Source organism: Chelmon rostratus, chromosome 21 (genome assembly GCF_017976325.1).
Source record: "Chelmon rostratus isolate fCheRos1 chromosome 21, fCheRos1.pri, whole genome shotgun sequence".
Taxonomy (NCBI): Eukaryota; Metazoa; Chordata; class Actinopteri; order Chaetodontiformes; family Chaetodontidae; genus Chelmon; species Chelmon rostratus.
Genome location: NC_055678.1, coordinates 18,213,724 through 18,236,137, shown reverse-complemented (window position 1 = coordinate 18,236,137; position 22,414 = coordinate 18,213,724). Strand labels below are relative to the sequence as shown.

Below are 22,414 nucleotides of genomic sequence, written 5' to 3'. Positions count from 1 at the left end.
CAGCTGTTTTAGGGAACTGGAGTCAGCAGAACAAGCTGTAAACATATTTGACATGACTTTGCAGAGTTTACAACTTAGCTGTTAACAGTTTTTCAACACATCTAGCATTGCATTTACACTAAGTAATATTTTTAGCCACATCACAATTGTGAGCCCAATATTAATTTTCCATTTAGCTCCATTTTGGTCTCCACCAGCTCACAGAAAAAAATTCTGTCTCTTTAGCTGTGAATTGCTTCTCTATGTTCACCAGCTAGTCTGCTTTTTGGTGCCGGCCTGTTAGTATAAAGAGGGCTTAGCAGAGCTTTTTCACCGGAAACAGCTGCCTGCTGCTGCTGGAAACGAGGCTGATGAGTGCAGCGAGAGTGATCCGAAACAATAAGCTGAGCTAAAAAGCTCCGTAGACCTGAGGGAAACTGCAGATATAATCAGAGTTCGCTGTGGTTTTGTCACTATGAGTAAGCTATTTCAAATTACACATTTGAGCCACTGTTAATAGAAAAACATTGTTTTTGTGCAGCCTTCAAAATTTACATCGTCAGTGGGATACAATGGGCAATGAGCTAAGTGGCACCGGCAGCCTAAGGACTCAAAGAGCATTGAGAGACATTGTTGGTTTTGGTCTTTTCATGGGATTCGTTGACAATAAGAAAGAACAGAATAATACCAGCCTCATCCTTGAAACCTTGGCTTTCCCATATGTATAGTGTGAGTGTCGACAGTATAAAGATGTTCTTTAAATAGGCAGAGAAATGTAGCTCAGTCACCAATGAAATGATTTATGAGATTCGACTTGTGACCTTCTCTTGCTTGTGAATTCTACAGCACAAATCAATTTCTTGAACATACCAAGTCGAGTACGTGTGACTTCTACACCATATAACTGCCAACCAAAGGCGCAGATTGTAGTCTAATTGAAAAAGTAGCTGTTGGAGCGACTGTACACTGAAATGTTACTAACGAAATAGGATAATTGCCATTATCTTCTACTCAGTGTGCTCCGGTGTTATTTCTGTCAGTTTAGCGGAGTCACACTTTGCTCTAACCTCGTGTGAAGAACACATATTATAACATGTTTCATTTCATTCACAAGGTCAAAGGTAGATATACTCTGAATGTGTTTTCATTTGATTATGTTGGGAAACAACTTGGGCCAGGGCAGCTACCTGCGGAGTCGAGAGTGATTGCAAACCATATCTCAGGCTGCCTCCTCTCAGCGCTCGCTGGCTGACAATATGAAAGACATTACGCTCTACATAACCACATTAGGGAGCCACAAACACAATAAAAGCGGGGCAAAGAGCATAAAACATGGTGAGCAAATGGAGGAAGGAGGGGAGGAACAGAGGAATGAGTGTAAAGAGGGGTCTCACTGAGGGCCCGTGAGGCGGGCAGGAAACATGGCGTGTCAATAGACAGGCTACCTTGAGAGAGAACTGGTACATGGGGTGGATTTTATTGAGGTCGTTCATTATGAAGTACAATAAGGAAGCCCGTGCTGCTGCTGGCCGGTAGTGCTCCCGAGCCTCATTGATTTTAGCCTCTGTCACCTTGGCTTCTTTTACCTACAGTAAAAATAGTGCAAACACAAAGGGAATCACACTCACAGACACAAGATTACTTCAGCACAGACATTCAAACACTCAGGATTCATCAATCAGCTAATGATGAAATCGTGCACCATCCAATAAAACACCCTCCAGTGAAGAGCGGAGCTATTCCAATTTCACGGTTCCAGCCAAAATGTTCTCGCACTGTGTGGAACACGACAATTATGTGCCGGTGTTTTTTTTCTTCTTCTTCTTCTTTGTTTGTTTTGTTGGGTTTTTTTTATCAGCAAATGCCTGCGCAATTACGCTAAAGACTGAACATCTGCGAGGCAGCGCTCATCTCCTCGCCGACAGAACGCACACTCTCACATCATGATGCACTGCTTTCCCAGGAGTGCTCTGAAGTGTCTGAAAACCAGTAATTCTCTGCTAAGGTGACAAGATCTGATTTTACTGACCAAAAAAAAGGGAGTAAAAGAGTAGAGAATGCTGCAGTGCTTTAGATTACTGTGTGATTACTTTGTACATTTGGATGACCAATGAAATACTGACTGGGTCCTGTGTCCAGGACAGAGAATAAGGGGGTAACATTTTTGATATCTTTTTTAGGCTGTATGCTTTTTTACAATAGCTATATGAGAGGGAGCCAAAGTTTGTGTGACATTATGTTAAGTAAAAAAAGACTTTGATTTAAAATATAATAAATTACTTGCACACACCTGAAAATGGGAAATTCACAAATGCTCGATAAATAATAACCTGAAATATCATTACTGGTATGATGACAGGGAGAGCCTGAATGGTCTGTTGGATATGAGGGTACTATGCATGTTGTTTCAGAGGGACATCATGGTTGTGGCTGCTGCGCTATGTTTCAAGTGGTTACGAGAGGTAGACTTTCAGCAATGACGCATCAAGTGTGTGCAGGGATTGGCCCCTAAACTCAAGTTTGTGTTATTTATTTGCTCCTGAAGAAACAAAGAAAACTGGATCTGTCCAACATGTTAGCCAGGCTTAATTAACATGCTTTAAATTCTAGTTACTCTTCATGTTTTGACATCTTTTTTATATATATTTTGTTTTCTATCTAATAGTTTGTTTGGTGATAGACTATAAAGTGTAATTATACTGTAGTAATTCATGCTATACTGCATACCCAGTGTTTACTTGGTAATTACAGTGAAAATGGGTCAGCAGGGACTGCTTGACTCTAAGGCCCATATACCCAGTTACTACACTGTAACTACAGGCGAAAGGGTCTGCTTTACTTTACAGCAAGAATACCCTTTAACTACACTGTAATTGCAGTATAAAAGGTATGATCAAGGCACTGGGTTTATTTTCCCAATTTTTCACATCTTTTTACCCAGTATGAATATAATTGTACCCTGTTACTGCTATATACTGCAGATTCTAAATAATCAAAAAAACATTTACATCATAATTTACATCTAACAGCAAACAAAGAAACACACAGTGCAACCCCCCAAGGCTGCAATGTAAGCGTTAACAGGAGTAGCGGTGATAAAAATACCAGGAGTTGTAAAGATAAAGAAGGACAGCACCTTTTCTTCGATCTCGGCGGCGGTGCGTTTGGTTGTCTCCAGGTTTTCCACCAGCTCTGTGTCACCCAGGAAGTTTCCCGAAGCTGAGGACAAACGGGACAGCAGGTTGTCCTCCAGCGTCTTCAGAGTGATCTTGAAACCATTCTGCTCCTTCGTCAGGTCGGACTGATGAACACAGAAAAGCACACAAACTTCCATTTGACAGATTCCACGTAATTCGTGGAGTTGATACTCAACGACGAGCATTTCTCAGCCACACCGGCTGCTCGCCGTCAGGCTCTTTTCTGGCCATATCATCATAATCTGAGAAGTTCAAGGTGTGGGTCAATATGAAGACATGAATACTGAAGGGCACCTCAAAGGCAGAACTAATCAATATGCTCTGCATTGGCTATCCAGACCCATGAAGAGAGTGCTCGGGGCTGGATTAGCCAGCTTCCGTCTGGTTGCCAACATCAAACCTCCAGTGACCTAACCCTCGATGTGATGAGGCCGTTGATTCAAGAAGAGGGGAAGGAGCTTTGATGGTGAACTACACAGACACACACACAGACTCACACACACGGACTCACACACGTGTACATCTTCTATGATCTATAATCACCTGATACCAAACATTATGGATTCAATTATGGACCAATACAGGCATCATGTAGAACGCGCACACAACCAGCTCCAACCATGGCTTTTACTCACAGCTCACCATACGGATTAGTGCACCCCGTCCTCTAATAAAGCTTGAACTCAAACAGTTTTTTTCCGTCTTTGTTCTGGCTGAAAAAACGAGCGTCTGAGAGAAACTTTCGCTTTGTCAAAGCCTGGTGTTTGAGGGGTGTTGGGAGAACAAAGTCGACGGGGCATGGTTACTTCTCTTTATTGCTTCATCCCGCTTTGTCCTTCATTATACTCTGTTGTAGCTTCTTATTTCCGCTCGATAATGACTTTGCTTTATTGAAGTTTGCCTTCATAGAAGCCTCTGTGACCTTTGAATTGTTGTAATTACGGTAGGGTGGGCTGTTGTGAGATTTGCCTACTCCTACTACTTTGAGTGGCGTGATCCCTGACAGGCAGCGGTAATAAGTTTCTGCCTGCGCTGTTACTGCCCCCCTTGTAATCACTGGGGTAGCTGGGAAGCTGCTGGGGGCAGTGTAGGTGGAGCTGTTCCTCCTCCCTGTGGCATAATGTTCCCATGACAAAAGACATACTTAGCTCAGATCGCGCCGGGGGAGTAGGTAGTTTAAGAGATCACACTGCTTAATTGCTGTCTTTATGACAGTATTTCCTATTGTGGTGATGAGAACTATTTTACACCATTGTTAAAACTAATTGAGCCTCTGCCTTGTTAAATCTTACATGCTCTGAGTTTGACGTTGTTACCACGCTGTGGCTGAAAAGTTCCCCTCTGCCAAAACTGTGCAGGGAGAAAAATGACGTGATTTGTGGCATTTTAAGGAAAAACCTGACATGAGTGCGCTTCAAGCTGAGAGAAAAAGAACAGAATGAGTTTGAGCGGTGGACATTTAACCAGGGACATTTGCCTGTGTGAGTCAACTGTGACCTTCTACTTGCCCAGACTCAGGCCTCTTGAGGGAAGAAGCCATCCACACTAAAACATTCCCAACTGGATCAAATAATGAGTCAGTTTTTAACGATTAGCTTTCCTCTGGCACAATGTGCTTGTAATTACCCTTGCTTTGGAAAACAAACAATTAACCAGTCAGCAGAACACCCTAATTGGGATTAAAATGAGATATTACATCTATCATTTTTTCAGGCAAATGATTACTGAGTGCCACGGAGCAGCCCTGTTAAGGTAATTTGGAAAGTGGAGCATTTTTGCTCTCATTAACGGCGAAGGTCTGGGTAGGAAATGCGCCTGAGCAAACACACACAATGTTGTACACATGCTCGTGTGCGCAGAGGGAGGACCGGTGGAGGTGGTTATTGTGGTAAAAGGTTGTAGACTGATCCCCCTGTGCTCCCTCCAAAAAGGCAACTTGACATTTTAAGCTCCTTAGCCCGTCTTTGGCTCGGTTAAATGAGAGCTCTTTCACCCGGTAGTCATCTTACGGCTCAGTAGCGACGCTAACCTCATTAAAGGTATAATGGCACCGAGTCACTCAGAGAATATAAACAGGTACAGCCAATTTGCACTCCGCTATCAGTCCGATGATTGTTATCAGTCCGGGTTGTTTACTGACAACAAAAAGCCATTCAGCGCTTCATTCTGCGGGCTGTGTTTTGATAGGAAGGTGCTGGGAGTGTACACAGCGATCCCCTCCACCTTCAACTTTCTGTGTTAATTAAAATGATAAGTGAGTTCCAGATCTTGTTTTTTTCCTCACCCTCCGATCTCAGTGAAATGCTAATTAATCAAGCTTCATTAAATCACATTTCACTTCTTCTCCATTGGATTTTGCTGAGGGGACATAAGGCTTAAAATAACTCTGGCATTTTGGCTTTTTTTTCTGCCTCTCTCCATTTATTAAAAATGCTGATTTGTCCATGAATGAAGGCCTACAGGTCTGAATAAAGCACTGCCTTCAGAGGCCCAGCGCAAACAGGGACACCTCTAGAAAACCATCAAAATGCAAATAGGATTGTGTTCGAGTAAATCTGCCTGACCCGTTAACAGAGTTCCCACATTATCTTCTGTTTTGATCTCTCGGAGACACTGCCGTCAGCCAGACACAATCTGAATGGAGGGGGATTCATGATTTTCCTTTTCCCTTGACTAACAAGAGCTGCATTTAAGGACCAGTGGAAGTGTGTCAATGTGTTGTCTAATTGCTGCGGTACAGGAGCGCCAACGGCCAATGCTTTTCAAACAGCTGACATGAAAAGAGCAGATTGTCGATGAGACGAGCGCAAGGCATCATTAGGCGCCGGAGCTTTGATCAAGTGAATTTTCGCTTAATTACGGACATTTACATTCACACCGTAGACCATACTGTGGGCATCGTATCTGCCCCTCATTACTCCTCGAAAGTCGGCCGTACAGCTACCAGGAACCTGCTGCATTGTACACAGTGTACAGAACCAGCCATTAACTGTTAGCAGCGATGACAGCTTAAAGCTACAGCTGGTGACGCCGACGCGTATCAACAGAGCGGAACAAAAGCCCGGCCCTCCTCACAGTCAAGGGTCCAAGGGCCCCACAACAAAGATAGTCATTTACATTAAAAAGAACACGCGCCTTTAAAGCATCTCCTATCTGCCTCTGCTTTGATTTTGGAGAGGTGGATGTGGATGTGTGAACATAAATGAGTCTGCCAAAGTGATAAGAAAAAGATGAAATTCCCTTGAGGATAGCATCAAGACACAATTCCAGGAGCCTGATGATAAATTGAAGAGTGTCTCAGGAACAGTACCCTAGGTGACTGTGACACAATGGTAAATTGTTGGTGCTTCAAAAGTTAATTTGATTTTTTTGATTTAGGATTATTGGATTATTGCCTTTATGGGTGATTCTTCATGGATGCAACAATCCATGACATTCAAATATACTGTAAATACTTTATCTTCCGCTGCTGTCTATCATCATTTAGGATGCTCATACTTCCAACTTAGCTTTCATTAAAGCTTTTGGATGTTCTATTTAAAGCTATCCGTTGGGTGGCTATTAAATCGCAGCCAAGACAGTTAGTAGCTTTTGTTTAACAGCGGAAATAAAACAGCAGAAGTGATGAAAACTAAAGGGGCTATATTCACTGGAGAGTGAATATTGAACTTGCCACTGTTGTTTTTTCAGATTGTTACGTTGCCCCAAAGTGGCCAAATAAATAAGCTGCTTTCACCTTTAATATGCGGCTATGACTGCTTTAAGAGACTATTGATTCGCTTCAAAGTTATTCTATAAATACAGATGGTTGACAAATTAAAGGAAAATCACGAATAAATGGGTGGAGAACAGAGGCAGATGTTCCCATGCATTGCACAAAGTTTGACTGAATGATTCGAGTATGAAAATGGTGTGAATCAATCATGTGAATCATATGATATCGCCTTCACAGCCCCCAGATCTCAACCAGGCTGAACAGCTACAGTATGGAAGACTTTGCAGCAACATGTTAGATAGCGCTCTCCTCCACCATCATTAAAACACCAGATGAGGGAGCAGCCCTCAACCCTCACGGACGTTGCTGACGTCACCTGCTAAGTGCTTAAGTGCGGGAGGCTGTAAGGGCTGGAACTGGCATACATAGGAATGGGACAGCACATTGCGGCATGTCACTGATGACGGCAGAACATGTTACGTACAATGTGGGTTGGGGACATTTTATTTTAGGCTTTTTATTTTCTTCACAGCCAAGGCATTTAAGGGACCGACTATCTCCCGGGCCCTTTTCCTCATAGAGTGGACATTAATCAGTCCTTCCTGTCAAAACAGCAACATACACTTCTTGTTAGTTGCTACATCCATGTTTTTTTTTAACTTTTAACTTCACAGTGCTATGAACTATAGGTTATTCCCTCAGGCAAAGTCTGTAAAAGTGCAGAGTTGCGCCGTGTGCATAAAGGGCTCAAAAGGTCTGCGAGAGAGCCCTCATGCACCGACAGTGGGACAGCCCTAAGCCCTCTCAGACTTAGCGGGAATGCACCTCAAAGTCCTTGAATCTGTGAGTGTGGACACTGGGATTGGGCCAATATCTCTTGGAAGAATGCTGTTCATCCCTCCAGTAGACCTCCAGACAATCCATGACACCGATGCTAAGACACTTTCTGCTGATTTTTCCCGTAATTGTTTGTCATCTGTATGTCTCTTTCTACTTTCTACACATTACGGGAAAAATATTTAAAACTGCAATAACTGATCGCAACACTGACACATCATCACTTTTAAGTTGATATGGTGAACTTGTTAGCAATATGCACATTTACAGATCCAGCAGTTACACAGCAAAATTATTCCTGTATTTGGCCGCCAGACATCAAGATTCACTCTCATCTAGCTCTTTAGCTGCTAAACGCTCCACCATCTTTACCTGCTAGTTGCTAACTGTGTCTGAATATGACACATATACTTTAACCTCTGTAGGTTCATCACTATCAGCAAAGATACATGGTATGTTGAATCCCTTACAGATGTAGTGTCTAATTATTACAGATTTTAAGTTATAGGCAGATGTGCAAAGGCATTTCTTTATGCATCTTTGCAATGTGCAAACATCCCATATTTGGAAATTAGAATAAATATTTGGATGCCACTTTTATATAAGATTAATGATTATATAGGAGTGAAATGGATGTGTTGAATGCATTTCCTTCCTCATAAAGCATTTGCAAATCCAATCTTTTAAGGATTTTAAATCCAGAACTGTTTACATCCATGTTTACTAGCTGGGGGTAATTCCACATTGCTACATATCTGTGTGTGTTGCCACCTGGAGCTGAGTGGAGCAGTGTGAAACTCCTGGCAGGAATGTGCATTGTTTCATCTGTGCATGTGTGTCATCTGTGCAAGTATGAGATACTTTAACAGAAGGGGACACGCTCACAGAAAACATCTCTGCAGTGCTACTACAGGCTTTAAACTACACAGTGAGCATTTCATCCCCACAAAAAAACAACAGGAAGCGTTGATTTGGACTGTGAACAGTTAAAAAATTGTGAAGACATGCATAACTATTCAAAGTAACTGTGATACTGATTAAAAACTGAGCTGGATATACATTTCATGTAAAAACACTATTCAATGCACATTCTAATTTTCCGAATACACTATGTTCCACATGCCACGTGAACACACAGGGAGCATGTGCATACAGTGACACATTCAGTCACATTCACACAGACACACATGCACACACAGCCGTGCAGCGCCCCAGTCTCCCTAAGTGAGGCACCCAAAGCCCCATAATTATCACACATCCACTTAGTTTGCTGTTAATCAAAGGCGCCAGCTGATTGTTTTGGAATCAAAGAGCCTGGACCTGCAGCCTCTTGTGATGTTTAAAGACAGATGATGCTTTCTTGCCAGTGTGTTGCGTAAAAGATGGATAATGACGAGCTAGAGCGCTACGCCCGGCTTCTGGGGGTCTCTGACTCCACTGACTGTGTCTTTTAATTACACCTGCACAGTAAAAGATCCAACGTGGAACGTTTGTTTGTTCTCTGATAGCACCTGAAGAGTGTGACAGAGACGGCTTTCACGTCTGCTCAGGTTCACTTTACACATTCCTTCGACATATTAGGTGAAAAAAGATGTGTCTAAAAATCCTCTTTGTTGTTAAATAGCTGTATCAGGTAGTGTTTCTCTCCGCCTCCACTGACACTCTGACTTCCTCACCTTCAGCTGTTCCAGGTCAGGTCTCTCCATGCTGACCACCGCTGCCAGCAGCTGGTCCTCCAGACCGTCTCTGGTCACTGTGAAATTTATCAAGGTGCACTGGGCCTGCAGCTCGGGCTGGTAATGAGGACTGGCGAGCTTGGTGTGCAGGATGAGACGGAAACTGGGGTTGTACTCGCACTCCTTGTCTCCAATCTTTATGTATCTGTTTTATGTAAAGGAGCGGAAATCTTCTGATCATTGAACAGTTGCTAAATGGGAGTTAAGATTCAGAAATGGCAAGATGTTACCAAAGCAACAGCATTACTATTACTCTCTTTTTCCAAAAACTGTCAGAAATTTTGTTGTATTTAGACAAATCCTCTCTCTTATGTCTTGTACACTTATTTCATCAGTGGTTCCTTAAGAATGTCACTTAAAAGTATAAAGCTGGTGTTACTCTGTGTTTCTCTTATGGACAACAAATCCCATGAAAAGATCAAAAGCATTAGTGTTAGTCCTCCTCTCAGTACTTTCCAACTTCCCCACCCCGTCTGTGACTCAAGAACATTGATTCTTCCTAAAGAAAAAGCTTGAAAACCACATCACAAATACATAGTTTTTGAAAAGACTCAGTATTTTCCTGAAACACAAGAGGCACTGAAACTTTTATCTCTATAATAGGAGGCTATAGCATTTGTTGGGGACTATTTTTAGTGGTGGATTAATACACACTGGGCACTCTAATGACAAAATACACCTCTTATTGTTGCATTTATTATTTTTTATCACCTCATACTGTCTCTTTTTAAAAAGGCTGAAGTGTTCTTTACCTGCCCTTCTTAATGGTTTCTCTTCCCAGCAGAGGTCCAAGAACAGGATCCAGTGTTTCCTCCAAGTTCTCAATCAGAACAACATCACCTGCTGCCAGTGCTCTCTCTATGGCATCCAGGTACCTTTCAGGGCGAAAACAGCAGAATGCCTCTGTGAAAACCCCCTCCAAAAAACGACCACGAGCACATTCCACCGCAAAGCCTCTTACCCTCTCTGTCCGATGCGGATCACACGCAGGTCTTCGCCGTACTTGTTTTTGATCCACTTGATGCCCTGAAGCTGGGGGTCCACCATGAGGGGCCAGCGCTGGCAGGAAGTGAGGATTGTGGCGTTCTCAGTGGACATCCTGTCAGCGGGCAGCCCCTCGTTCTGCCACGCTGCGATGTCCGCGTCGTCCGTCAGCATGGTCAGGGGGTCCAGGTCAGGGGTCACTGGGATGGGAACCTTGCAGATGACATCGATGAGTACGTATGAAGCTTCAGTCATCTTTACCGCTTAAAGGTGGAGCATTGAGTTCATGCTAAGCTTCACTGATACAGTCGTACTGCTTCTTCAAATTAGACTTGACAACAGCAGTTAGGGTGATGATTATTAAGTGGGCAGGGCCGGCAGTATCGTGCTTTCATTACCAAATTACTATATTATCATACTCCAAACTTAGAGGGCATTGAATTCTTTCATTCATTGTGTAATATAGAGTGACTATAAGAAAAAATAGCAGACAACTGCCACGCAATCAGTAGCTGATGGTAATTACACTGCTTCAGTCACCGACAGCAGCGATAAGACAAGCAACAGGTTTGCAGGGGAGATGGTTTTACTAGACGTGTCCTGCTGAAAAGGAGCAGATGACTTGCAGGAGAAACCTCAGCCCATGCTGACCAATCATACTGTCTCCATGTGGAAGAGTGAATTGTGTATCTGCCCTTGTGCATTTTCAGTTGTGGATAAAAATACAAATTCAGTGCTATAGTGGGTATTTATGGCACCTTATTTATGGAGTCTTTCTTGCACCTTTTTAAAGAAAAACTGGTTTCTTACAACTTGATTATTATTTTCTTATCTCCAGTTTTCTGTTCCAATAGCTATGGTAACACTGTATTCACACATATACATACCTGCACAGTTCCCAAAAAGCATCTTCCTCATAGACCGCAGGCGTCACCTCAAAATGCAAAGACTTTGTTGTTACTGTTGTTACTATTTGTATTTGCAATTTCTAATCCATGCTTTGTAAAAGTTTCTGGGAGTCTAGACAAGTAATTTCAAATGTGTGGTCAGGTCATGGGGAGGAACACTAATGCACACGTACAGCTGCACAATGCTGAACAAACCGCATAGCTATAAAGGTGTTTTGGTGTTTGCGCTCAGCTTGCAGCGATCATCGCAGTGACTGGGCGCCATGTTGGAGTCTGGTATCCAGTTCTTCTAATAAATCCCTGTGTAAGCTGCGCTGGACTTTTACAAGGACTGTGTGAGTACTGATTTTACCGTTTGGAGGTTTGTTTAAAATCTGTCTGATCATCTGACCACTCATGGTTGTTGTTGTTGTTTGCCCAGTCTGACCTATTTTTTGCAACGTCACCATATACCGAGGTTTCATTACTTTGGTGAGCCAATGTTATAATGACCTGCACAAATAAAGCAGTCCCCACCTGCGTCGAGCAAACTGAAAACTTGAAAAAACACAAATGACAAATCTTAGCTCTTGAGATCTTCAACATGTAGCTACACTTTTGAGAGGGTGTATGTCAGGTATCACCCCTCGATGCACAAGTGTAATCCCACTTGAGGCCACCCACCTTCAGCTGACTGAGGAAAGGCCTCCAGGCGCTGTCCATGAGCTGGAGCCTGTAGTGTTTGGTAAAGTATCCCAGGTAGGAGATGAAGGCAGTGATGAGGAGGACGTCCCCACAGAGAGTCCTCTCCTGCTTCTTGAAGTTTTCCACAGCCTCCGCCCAGCGGACGTTCTCTGACGCTAGACCCCCCACCTGAAACACAGGGACAGATCAAGAGCACATTGTTTTATTTCACTGAAACGTACATTACTACAGCATATTCCCCATGGGCATCCTGCAAAATCAGATCTAAATGAATATACAGCTGCCGTCATCAATGTACAACCTCATGAACATCAGGAAATGTCCAGAACAACAATGCTTTGCAACCTTCAAGCCCTTTTTTATTAGGTTTTCATATCCTTTATCACCTCTCTGCTCGTGTACCAACACCTCTACTCTTTACTGCAGCAATGATCCAATTTTCCTTCAGGGATCAATAAAGTTCACCTCAATATCTTATCTCTTCCAAACTTGAGAGGCTGCATACTTTGATACACACTGTAACTTCTCGGCACGCACGACGGAAACGCTGTGCACTTCAGCAAGTTGACTGCATTTCCATCGATACGTGTGACTGACTAGCAGATGAGCACTACCTCTCGTCCATTTGTTGCCCCTGTCAGGCCTTTTGAAAACTTCCTCTGAATAATTTAGATTATCATACTAACAGTGTCAACACTCATCTATTTGTTGTGCTGCTGTCAGCAGAAGATTTACACACCGGCAGATGACGGTGGGATTCATGTATATGTGTGTGTATGAGTGTGAACAAATGAATTGTGCACAGCCACACTGACAAGCAGAGACAAGCTTTTGGGTATATAAATATAGATATAAGTACAGGTTTGTGCATTTGTGCATGTAAAACTACTACAAATTTTTTCCTATTACCATTTATACTCCTCATACATATCATGTTAATGTTGTTAATTCTGTTATACAAAATAGCATTTACAGGTTAATAGTTTATTTATCCACAAGTAAACAAGACTAAGAGTCTGCAGCCATGCCAGCAGCTCTCTGAGGCTGTTCTTATGGATTGGAAATTTTGACCTGATGATGGTACAAGGTGAAAAGAAAAGTTGGTTTTGTAGTGTCAGTGAAACAATGAGAAGGCTATTTAGTAGCATCTGGTATAGTCCTGCAGCCATTGTTTGCATGCACTTTTGAGATGGCCACTAACTTCAGCTTGGCATTTTCCATCTACAATCAAGTCATGCAAGTTGCCAGGCTTTAATATCAGACCATGAGGTTTGAATACCAGTCAAGCTTTATCCTGCACTGCACAGCAATTCTGGTGACGACTGATGAAAAGAGGATAAACTACGTCCAATGTCTGAATACTGAAGTTAAAATCATGCACCCCTCCCTGTATTTGTTCACATTCTGACACGTCATCATGAATAAGTCATGCTGCTTTGGCTGCTGTTTGCACTGTACGGACAAACAACCACCTGGATTACTCCGGCACTGAGGAAAAAGTCTAAATCTGATGACTGTGAGCCAGGTTGTGAAGTTATTAAGAGTACCTGTTCTTCCAAGCAAAGTTTTGTTTGTCCTCGAAAGACAAACCCTGGCACCATCAGTAAAGTGTGGAGTCTGCTGATTATTGCAATGCAATGTCAGTGGGTTTCAATTTGACTGAGTTGTGAGTCTGAGAAGAAGCTGTGTGATGTTTGTGGCAACTTGTGCCTCAAACGGGGACAAATATTACTGTAAAAATGTTTATATCAGATCAGAATGCTTCATCTGCTTGTATCCTAATAATGGATTAATACTGGTTACATGTATGTGCATCTAAAAAAGAGAGTGACACTAAAACAGTTTAAGATTCTACACTTCATGTGTACAAATAGTTTGTACACATCTGCATCTATCTGAGGGAAGGAGCAAGTGGGACAGATGGGAGAGTCAGTGTGTTTGTGTGTGTTCGTGGGCAGCTGATGCTCTGCGTGACCCCGCTGTTGCCCTCCTCACCAGGCGATTGGCTAGGGAAATGGTGCGCGCGGTTGATTCCGCTTCCTGTTGGCACTTGAGCTTGTCTGCAGTGGCTTTCTCGAACTTGGCTGTCAGCTTGGCCAGGTTCTCATTAAGGTGCTGATAGGCCACGCACACCCACAGACACAGACACACACACACACAAAGAAAAAAAATTGGCACTTGTTAAAATACAACATGGTCATGAGGGGTCTTCAAAGACAAAGAACAAAGATAGCTAAAGTCTCCCTGTGAAAGAAACTTGGGAGTGTGTGAAAAGTTGGGTAAAACTTATCATTCCCTCCGCTATGGATTTATTTGGCATATGGAAGCAATTAGCACAAGGACAAACAGGATTAATCGGTGGAGAGGCACACAGGTTCAGTAGATTAGTTTGAGGATTGCTAATTCCCCTTGGCTCCGAACCCACTCTCCGCTCAAGCGATCTGACTGAGGGCTGAAAAATGACAGCGAGAAGTCATGCTGGATCTTATTAAGAGTCGTCACTCTGCACTCTGCAGGGTTTGATGTAAGCAGCAGCAGCCGCCGACGCCGCGTCCCGAGCACCGCGCTCTGCTGGGGCTCTCCGGCGCTCTCCGGCGCTCTGATGTGCTGAATGTCAAATGCCACTGAGAAACAATTATTTACAGCTGCTTTTATCAATAGGGTTTTTTAGGTTGATGGATTTGGTTTTAGATTAATGAACAGAAAAAGCTTTTAATAGCACTTACACCAGCATTGTATTGATGAAATGCTGGTGGTATATCATTACTGGCAGAGCTCATGTGTCAACTGTCACTCAAGCCTTGATAAAATAATTCATATCCTGAATTTTTTTGCTTCATCTTATAGCCTCTGGTTGTCATTTTTATTTTATTTTTATTGCATCAACTTCTTATTATGCTGCATATCTTCTGGGTTTGATAGAGTAGTTGATCCACACTGATGTCTCACAAATCTTTTATAGCTAGGTACAGAGATTTCTGGCTTTCTCAGCCCACATTCGGCTCAGTACAGAAGTCAGCCTACCAATAAAGTTCTGAGATCCTCTTTAGTGTTTGTGTTAGTGCGTTTTTGTGTCAAAGAAATGACTAGAAAACAAGAACAGGACTTGAAAGTATAGTAAGACCTTTCTTTAATAAAATGGTAATACAATTTCACGGAATATATCCTCTGGATTTGAGATATTAAAATTACCTTCTGTTGAAATAAATACAGTACTTGGCATATAGCAAATAAACTTTTCATTTCCTGTATAGCCGGTCCGATGCGATGGCTTACATTGATCTTGCTCTTGATGGCGCCGAGCTTCTCCTGTGCAGCAGCCAGCTCTGCGTTGGCCTTGCTCAGAGCCTGACGCTTGGGCTCCACCTCACAGTAAACCTCATAGAACTTGACGATGTTTAAAACCCAGGAGCACAGGCCCGCCGCCGCGTTCGACTTGGAGGCCACCAGATCAGGCTGAAACTCTGGATCCTGGAGAAGATGAACAAACAAGCGCACAAATGCGAAACACAATAGTGATCAAAAGCGCCGAAAAAGTATTGCTATACAGTCCTACAAAGCCAAAACATAATAATACCGGTTCGTGGATTGTGTTATATATTCATTCAAATGTTGCACAGTCTTTATCCTCGATCAAAGGCAGAGGGCAGTATCTGCATTTTCCTTGCAAGGCCTGAGATGATTTTGGGTGAAATCAGCTTCCCGAAAAGGCTGTTACACAGTTAGCCACAAAACTTCAAACCCAATTCTCAAAGCCACTGAGGCATTATGAGTTAGAATTGTGCGGGTGTCTTTTCCAAGACATAGAAAATCATGTTACATCAATAGTCTGGGAACAGCATCTTTGTAATGCACATAGTGAATTTAGAGTGAATTTTGGCTTTGCTGCACTGACTTACCTAGTATCCGCTCCACTGAACTTCATAATCAGGGCGGCTGTTAATTTGTGACGCTTAATTAACTGGTTGATTTTCTCTGGCTGTCATTTGGAAGCTCGGCAGCCATAATGTGCCTCTGTCATTGTAGTCACACCCCTGCTAAATTTATGACTTATTAGTTGAACTTGCGAAGCGGCAGACATTGCACACTGTGCGCGTTGATTTTAATGAATAAGGGCTAATGGAAAGGCTAACCTGCAGGTAAGGCTGAATAGCTTTCAGGCAAGCCTCTGGGATGTTCTCCTTGTTGAAGTTTATCAGAGAGTCCAGGAACGCGTCCACTTTGGCCATCATCACCTTTGCGGCCTTCCAGCTGCGGTCCTTTGGGACTTTGCCACCGGGCGCTGTCAGTACCATGACCGCAGCGGTGACGTTGGTCACCGCCGCCACCGGAGAGCCGAAAGACTTCAACTCTGTCAGGTTGTTCTGAAGTAGGTGAGATAGAGGGAGTAAAATGAAAGAGCTATGATTTAATTGAGTTTGAACAACTGCATATCTCTGTGGTCTGCTGGGGGAGAAAGAGAGAGAAAAAGGAAAGGATTAGAACAAAGGAAGAAGAACCTGTGCTGACTTTGAGAAGACAACAGAGAATACTAATTAGGGCATCTTTAGAGAGCTCTAAGCAGTGATTGAACTGTCGGTTCTGCTTGTTTGAACAGAGCGCACCTTTTAAACACAGAGGGTGTTTTTGAAAATCCCCAAGGCTGCTCATAAACCTATGCGGGATGCGAGGATGAAGGAAAATGCCGGCAGAACATAGAGAAGACATTATTTTAGCAAAGACCCGACTAAATCCTGTGATTCAATAATCTTTTATACAGTTCAAGGCCTGTGTGGACATAACTTATTCCACTGAAGCTGGGAAAACTAAATCAAACAAAGAGAAAAGAACACAACTCTTCTTACAAATGAAGAAAACTAAGGGAGAAGAGTATGATGGAGCAAATCAATAAGACACAGCAGGGTATAGGGGAGTAACTGACCTTATTGAGAGTGTTAAGGGCATCCTGCGCAGCAAGGAGAGCTGGTTCAGCTTTGGCTAAGTCCTCCTCGCAGTCTCTCTGTTTGCCGCTGACCACCTCAGCAATGGCCGCCACCTTTTGCTCTTCCTCATCAGCGACTGCCTTCTCCTTGGACACTTTCTCTGTTTCTATCCCAACCACCTGGGGACAGCGCGCAGGATTTATTGATGTGCTAATGGCGCAGGTGCTGCCAGTGGCTCATTTTTTAAATAAAAAAACAACCTTTGTTTAAGTCAAGTGACTTAATACGCAACTAAAAATGTGCGCTAGGCAACTTCAAAAGCTGACAAACCCCAAGAGGCAGCAAGAAAAGTTTGACATGAGGGAAATAGCCAGAAAAACATTGTACAGAATGCTCGCGTTCACCCCTCTGACCTATCTGAGATCAATCTATAACAGAAGGTAGCAGCAGATGAAAAAGATCAGAGGTTTAAGTCCAGCCTTCTCTGAATTTCTCACGCTGTACTGAGCAGTTTCTGCAGACAGCACCAGGCAGGAATCTGTCTGTGCATTATCCAGAGTAAAGAGGGCATTGTTCCTGGAAGGACAAGCTGCTGCTGAACTTTTTAGATGTCATATTTCATTTCTTTGAAATTCCATTCATCCCCATTGGACTGGAGGCACTGCAGAACGACAGATATCTGAGCAAATAAAACCAAAACTATCCGCATGGCTACATACCCCCTAGAGGTACTGTAAGTGAGAAAATACCAGCATTTAACAAAATGCTAATGCGTGTTCATATCTAACACATTCTTGCCTGGATCAGCTTGTCGGCATCCTCGTTCTTCTGCTTGAGTTCCACTTCTTGAGCAGCCAGCTTGGCCTTGAGGTCGTCCACCTATCAGAGGATAAGACAGGGAGACCAAGAGGTCAGGACGATGAGACTGGCTGATACTAGAGCCAAGAACGGAGCTCTGGATGAATGAACTGTAGATCATCATCACTACACCCGAACCAAACAGCCTCTCCCAGTTCAAATTCCATACACTGTATATCTACTGTATGTAGGCCTAATAGTCTACACTTCAGATCAAACTTTCAGGTGACATGTTAAGTTTTCTTGTAAACAAACAGCAGTGGTGGGAAGCATATTGACTCAAGTATATATATATATATGTGTGTGTGTGCTTGTGTGTGTAGATAAATAGGATCTTTCAAAAAGCATGATTTTGATATGTTAAACTAACCAAAAGAATGTACAGTCATGAGTTACAATTAGCTCAACCTAAGCACGCTTCATCATTAAAGCGCTGTTTACACATTGTTGCAATACCAATAAAAATTCAATAATTTATATTTAAATTCTTAAGTATATTTTTTGGAAACTCTTAAAAGCATTATTGCATTATTTGAATCAGCTATCCGTCTTTTTCAGGGCCTCCTTTGACTGATTGACACCACTCTCATGCTTGTGTATTAGGTAGACTTCTGGGAGGCCATTAGCCCAGTGCATAACTAAAACTGGCAGTGGTGATAGCCAGTAGTGTACATGTTCAACTTTGGTGTCTACATGAGCTGTGAGGAGGAAAAGAACTCATGCATTAATATGAAGGGAGCAGTCAACAGAGAACAGGGTGGGCTGCTGACAATAATCTATTTTTGTCTCATTAAATGGAATAAGTAGCAATTGGTGTGTATATCATCAGCGCTAATGAATCTTTCGCTATCATCACATTGAATTTCTCAGGTGGTTTTGAAGGACTGATCATTTGTTTCTGTATCCTCATTGGATCTTATTAGTAACACAATCGCTGATCAAGCTCAATGGCAATTTAATTGAAACGTAAACATTTCCTAAAGTCTTCAAAGCAATAAAAAGGATTCTGTGGCTTAGGAAAGTCGAACAAATAAGCTTCACAAAGGGCCTAAACCTTTGCGGATAACATTTTGTGCTCTGAGGGATTGTGCCATGGACCATGCATGTGACCTTTAATCCACTACTAGAAAAAAAATCTAATTCTGTCCGAGCAGATAACGGGGTGGGAAAAGATGAATGGCATGCATATCTGGAGAAAAATAAAAGCTTTAGGATCAAGAGCTGCTATCAGCGCACACAAACACACACACAAATGCACAGACCAAGGACGGTCGTAAAGAGAAATTAAAGCTGTTACAAACTCCTCATAACTCCCCGACAAATAGGGTTGTGCATTACGGTCTGACTCCATCAAAATGTTGCACTGGGGAAATAAAAACAGACTGTTTTTCATGCTTGTCTTTCAGCTAATTAACAAACCGCAAATCAGGCTGGAGGGAAGACGGCCCTTTCGGGTTGTGACGATTCCGCGCAAAAGATTTGGTCGACCATTAGAGGAGCACCAAGTGAGCTATCAACATGATGAATAGGTGGGGGGGGGGAGACAGGAGGGGGTGGGTGGGGGAGAGGGAGAAGAATGACAAACTAATTGGTGGGAGACACGGGTGATAGTCAATACATCTGAGCGGCTTCGGTGTTTATCTCGATCAGATGGAAATCCGAGCAGGAAAACATGTCTCTGTTCCTGACTGGCTTCATAAAACAAGCCAACGTTTTTCCTTTTTCCCGGTGCAAAGAGCTGTCAGGATGCAGCCGCTTCTGAGAGCCGCTCGGAAACATTACATTTAACACCGCTCTGCTAACTACAGGAGGAGCCTGCTAACTGCTGCTGTAATTAACTACTAATACAACTACTGCTAGCACTACTCCTACTACTGCTGTTACTACAACTGCCATCATGTCTGTCATGGTTGTTATTGCTACTACTACTGATACAGCTCCTACTAATCTTAGGAAAACTATTACTATTTGTACCATTACTGGAATTAATCCTACCATTCTAATTCCTACTACTGTTACTATTCCTGTGGCTACTTCTACTCCTGCAACTGCTACTACTAATATACAAGTATTAACACTACAACTAACACGAGCAGTTGTACTTCAAGTAGTATTACTAGTACTGCTATCACTCCTAGTATTACGATTACAACCCTCCTTATGTATCATTACTAGTAGAACCAATTTTACTACTCTTCCTCCTCTTACTGCGATGACTAAAACTGCTACTACTATTACTACTTGTAATACTACAAGTATTACTTGTACTACGACTGTTACAACTACCACTACCACTGTCACTATTATTATTATTACATTACAAAAACTACTACAATTACAAATCCTACAGCTACTTACTAGAACTGCGAATACTATTACAATTTCTGCTAGAAGTACTAGTATTGAGGCATATGTGTGTGTATGTGTGTGTGTGTATGTGTGTGTGTGTGTGTGTGTGTGTGTGTGTGTCTGCCCCAATGAGTGTTTATGAGAATATGAGTGGGCGAGCTCTGCGTTGAACTGAACACACACACACACACACACACACAAACACACACACACACACGATATAAAGTCATGTTTTCTTTACTTTTGGGGACATCAAATAGACTTCCATTCATTTCCTGGAGACTTCCCGAACCATAACCATAACCTTTGCTTACCTAACCCTTACCCTAACCTCAACTTAAACCTACACCTGACCTAACCTTACCCAAGTCTTCACTGTATAATGTAATGATTTACATTATTGGGAAATTGTGTTTTGTCCCCATAGGGGAGGCAAGTCCCCATAATGTCTAAACAGCTTTATGTCCCCACAACATGAGTAATACAGGTCTTCAACACACACACACACACCCACACACAGATCTTTTGCTTTAACCCTCCTTGTTAATCATGACCACAGCAGCCCCTGGTGAGCCACGGATTCTCCTGCACAGAATGTTAAATAACAGCACTTATAGTAGAGCGGCCATCAGTGTGGATGCACTAACAAACAGGATGCATTAATGGTTTCTTGCCGCTGTAGAGGGTGCGCTCTCTAATTACAAGGATCCTCGATTACCATACAGCCCCTATATGTATGTGCATGTGTGTGCTGGCTCATTTCTACAGTGAATGGGCGACGGGGAACAAAAACAGAGGACGCTCTGGGGCTTTCAACACATTGATGTTGCGTATGTGAAAGGGTGTTTATGCGTGTGTGTGATTTTGTGCGGGTGGGCATGTGTGGGCATGCTTATGCAAAAAAGTGATGATGCAAAGTATGTGAGGGGGAAATTATGTATATGTGTGTCTGGTTTTACATTCACTTCTACGCAGTAGTAGACCCACTATAATTAGAGCTTCTTCACACACAGACCTCGTGTTGCATAATTCATACGGCTCTCGTCTGCAAAGGTGTGGAGATGGTAAACATTTGGACAAATGGATCCAGGTGTCGATATTAAAAATGGAAACGTCAAATGATGCAAACGCACAAATTTCTCAAAATAAAGAAAAGACGAAAAGTCCACCAGCTTTTTCTTTGCTCTACTTATAGCTTAGTGGGGCTAACTCTGTGTATGGCACAGATGGTGGCAAGTACAACTATACATCACTACCACTATTAATACTACCACTTTGCTAGTACTACATTACTAATACTTTACTACTACTATGTTACCAGCACTAATACTAATACCTTTCTCCTATTACATTATAAATACTAATAATATGTTGTACTACTATACTATTATTTTTCTACTCTTTCTACTACTATTACTACTACTATTATGACAACTACTTTTACTGTTGACACTGCTACTATTATGGTAGTATTACAACAACAACCTCTACAACCTATATTACTAAAGATATAGCTACTGTTATTATTACTACTAGACCTAATATTATTACTAAGACCAATAGAAGTACTAATGACAGTGCTTTCCCGTGAAGGGGAAATACACTGCAATAACTAGATACAATAAGAGCAACAGCGTAAATGTTAAAAAATAAAAACGATATTTAGAAAAAGAAGTACAAAAAAGAAACTGAGATAGAACAGCAAAGTATAATTATACAAACCTCAAGGATAGAAGCAAAAGAGATGAAAGAGGATGTTAAAATGGTAACATAGAACAGTATAAAGCAGGTATCTTTCAGTGAGTAAGGACAGAGAGGCAGGATTTAAAAGATAGACCTTCAACCTGGACTCTGGAACAGCTGAAAGGCCTTTTGGACAATACAGAGTTAAACACATTGATTCACTGATGAAATCTGGCCACTGGCCATGTTTACACACAAAGGTTTGTGTGTAATCTGTAAAATTTGGAAAGGGATTGTCACAGAAACTGACCGCGAGTGCAAAGAAGGTAAGATAAGGGTGATGTGGGAGCACTTGGTCTTCATCAGTATCCTGACTGCATGATTCTGCACAATGTGAAGCTCAGCTGCAGCTCCAGGGAGCGGCTGAGAGAGGGACTCACAGTATTCAAATAGTTCACACAAGCATTTAAAAGGAAGTGTCTTATTATGAAAAGACAATAATAATTCAATATAAGGAGATGCAAAAACACTTAATATATAGGATTTTTGCGTTTCAAAACAC

The 22,414-nt window shown here is 42.3% G+C and overlaps 1 protein-coding gene across 1 annotated transcript in view; it reads right to left on the bottom strand.

Moving 5' to 3' along the window:
• The window catches only part of dnah9 (dynein, axonemal, heavy chain 9), a 128,776-nt gene that overhangs the window by 29,192 nt on the left and 77,170 nt on the right, over positions 1-22,414 (bottom strand). The window contains exons 55-65 of the mRNA XM_041963466.1: positions 17,761-17,841; positions 16,962-17,141; positions 16,174-16,404; positions 15,317-15,511; positions 14,036-14,155; positions 12,020-12,208; positions 10,426-10,661; positions 10,217-10,339; positions 9,405-9,609; positions 3,116-3,280; positions 1,425-1,565 (exon numbers count right to left, since the gene is read on the bottom strand). Coding sequence (XP_041819400.1) covers positions 1,425-1,565; positions 3,116-3,280; positions 9,405-9,609; positions 10,217-10,339; positions 10,426-10,661; positions 12,020-12,208; positions 14,036-14,155; positions 15,317-15,511; positions 16,174-16,404; positions 16,962-17,141; positions 17,761-17,841 — 1,866 coding nt within the window. The remainder of the gene's footprint in view (positions 1-1,424; positions 1,566-3,115; positions 3,281-9,404; positions 9,610-10,216; positions 10,340-10,425; positions 10,662-12,019; positions 12,209-14,035; positions 14,156-15,316; positions 15,512-16,173; positions 16,405-16,961; positions 17,142-17,760; positions 17,842-22,414) is intronic.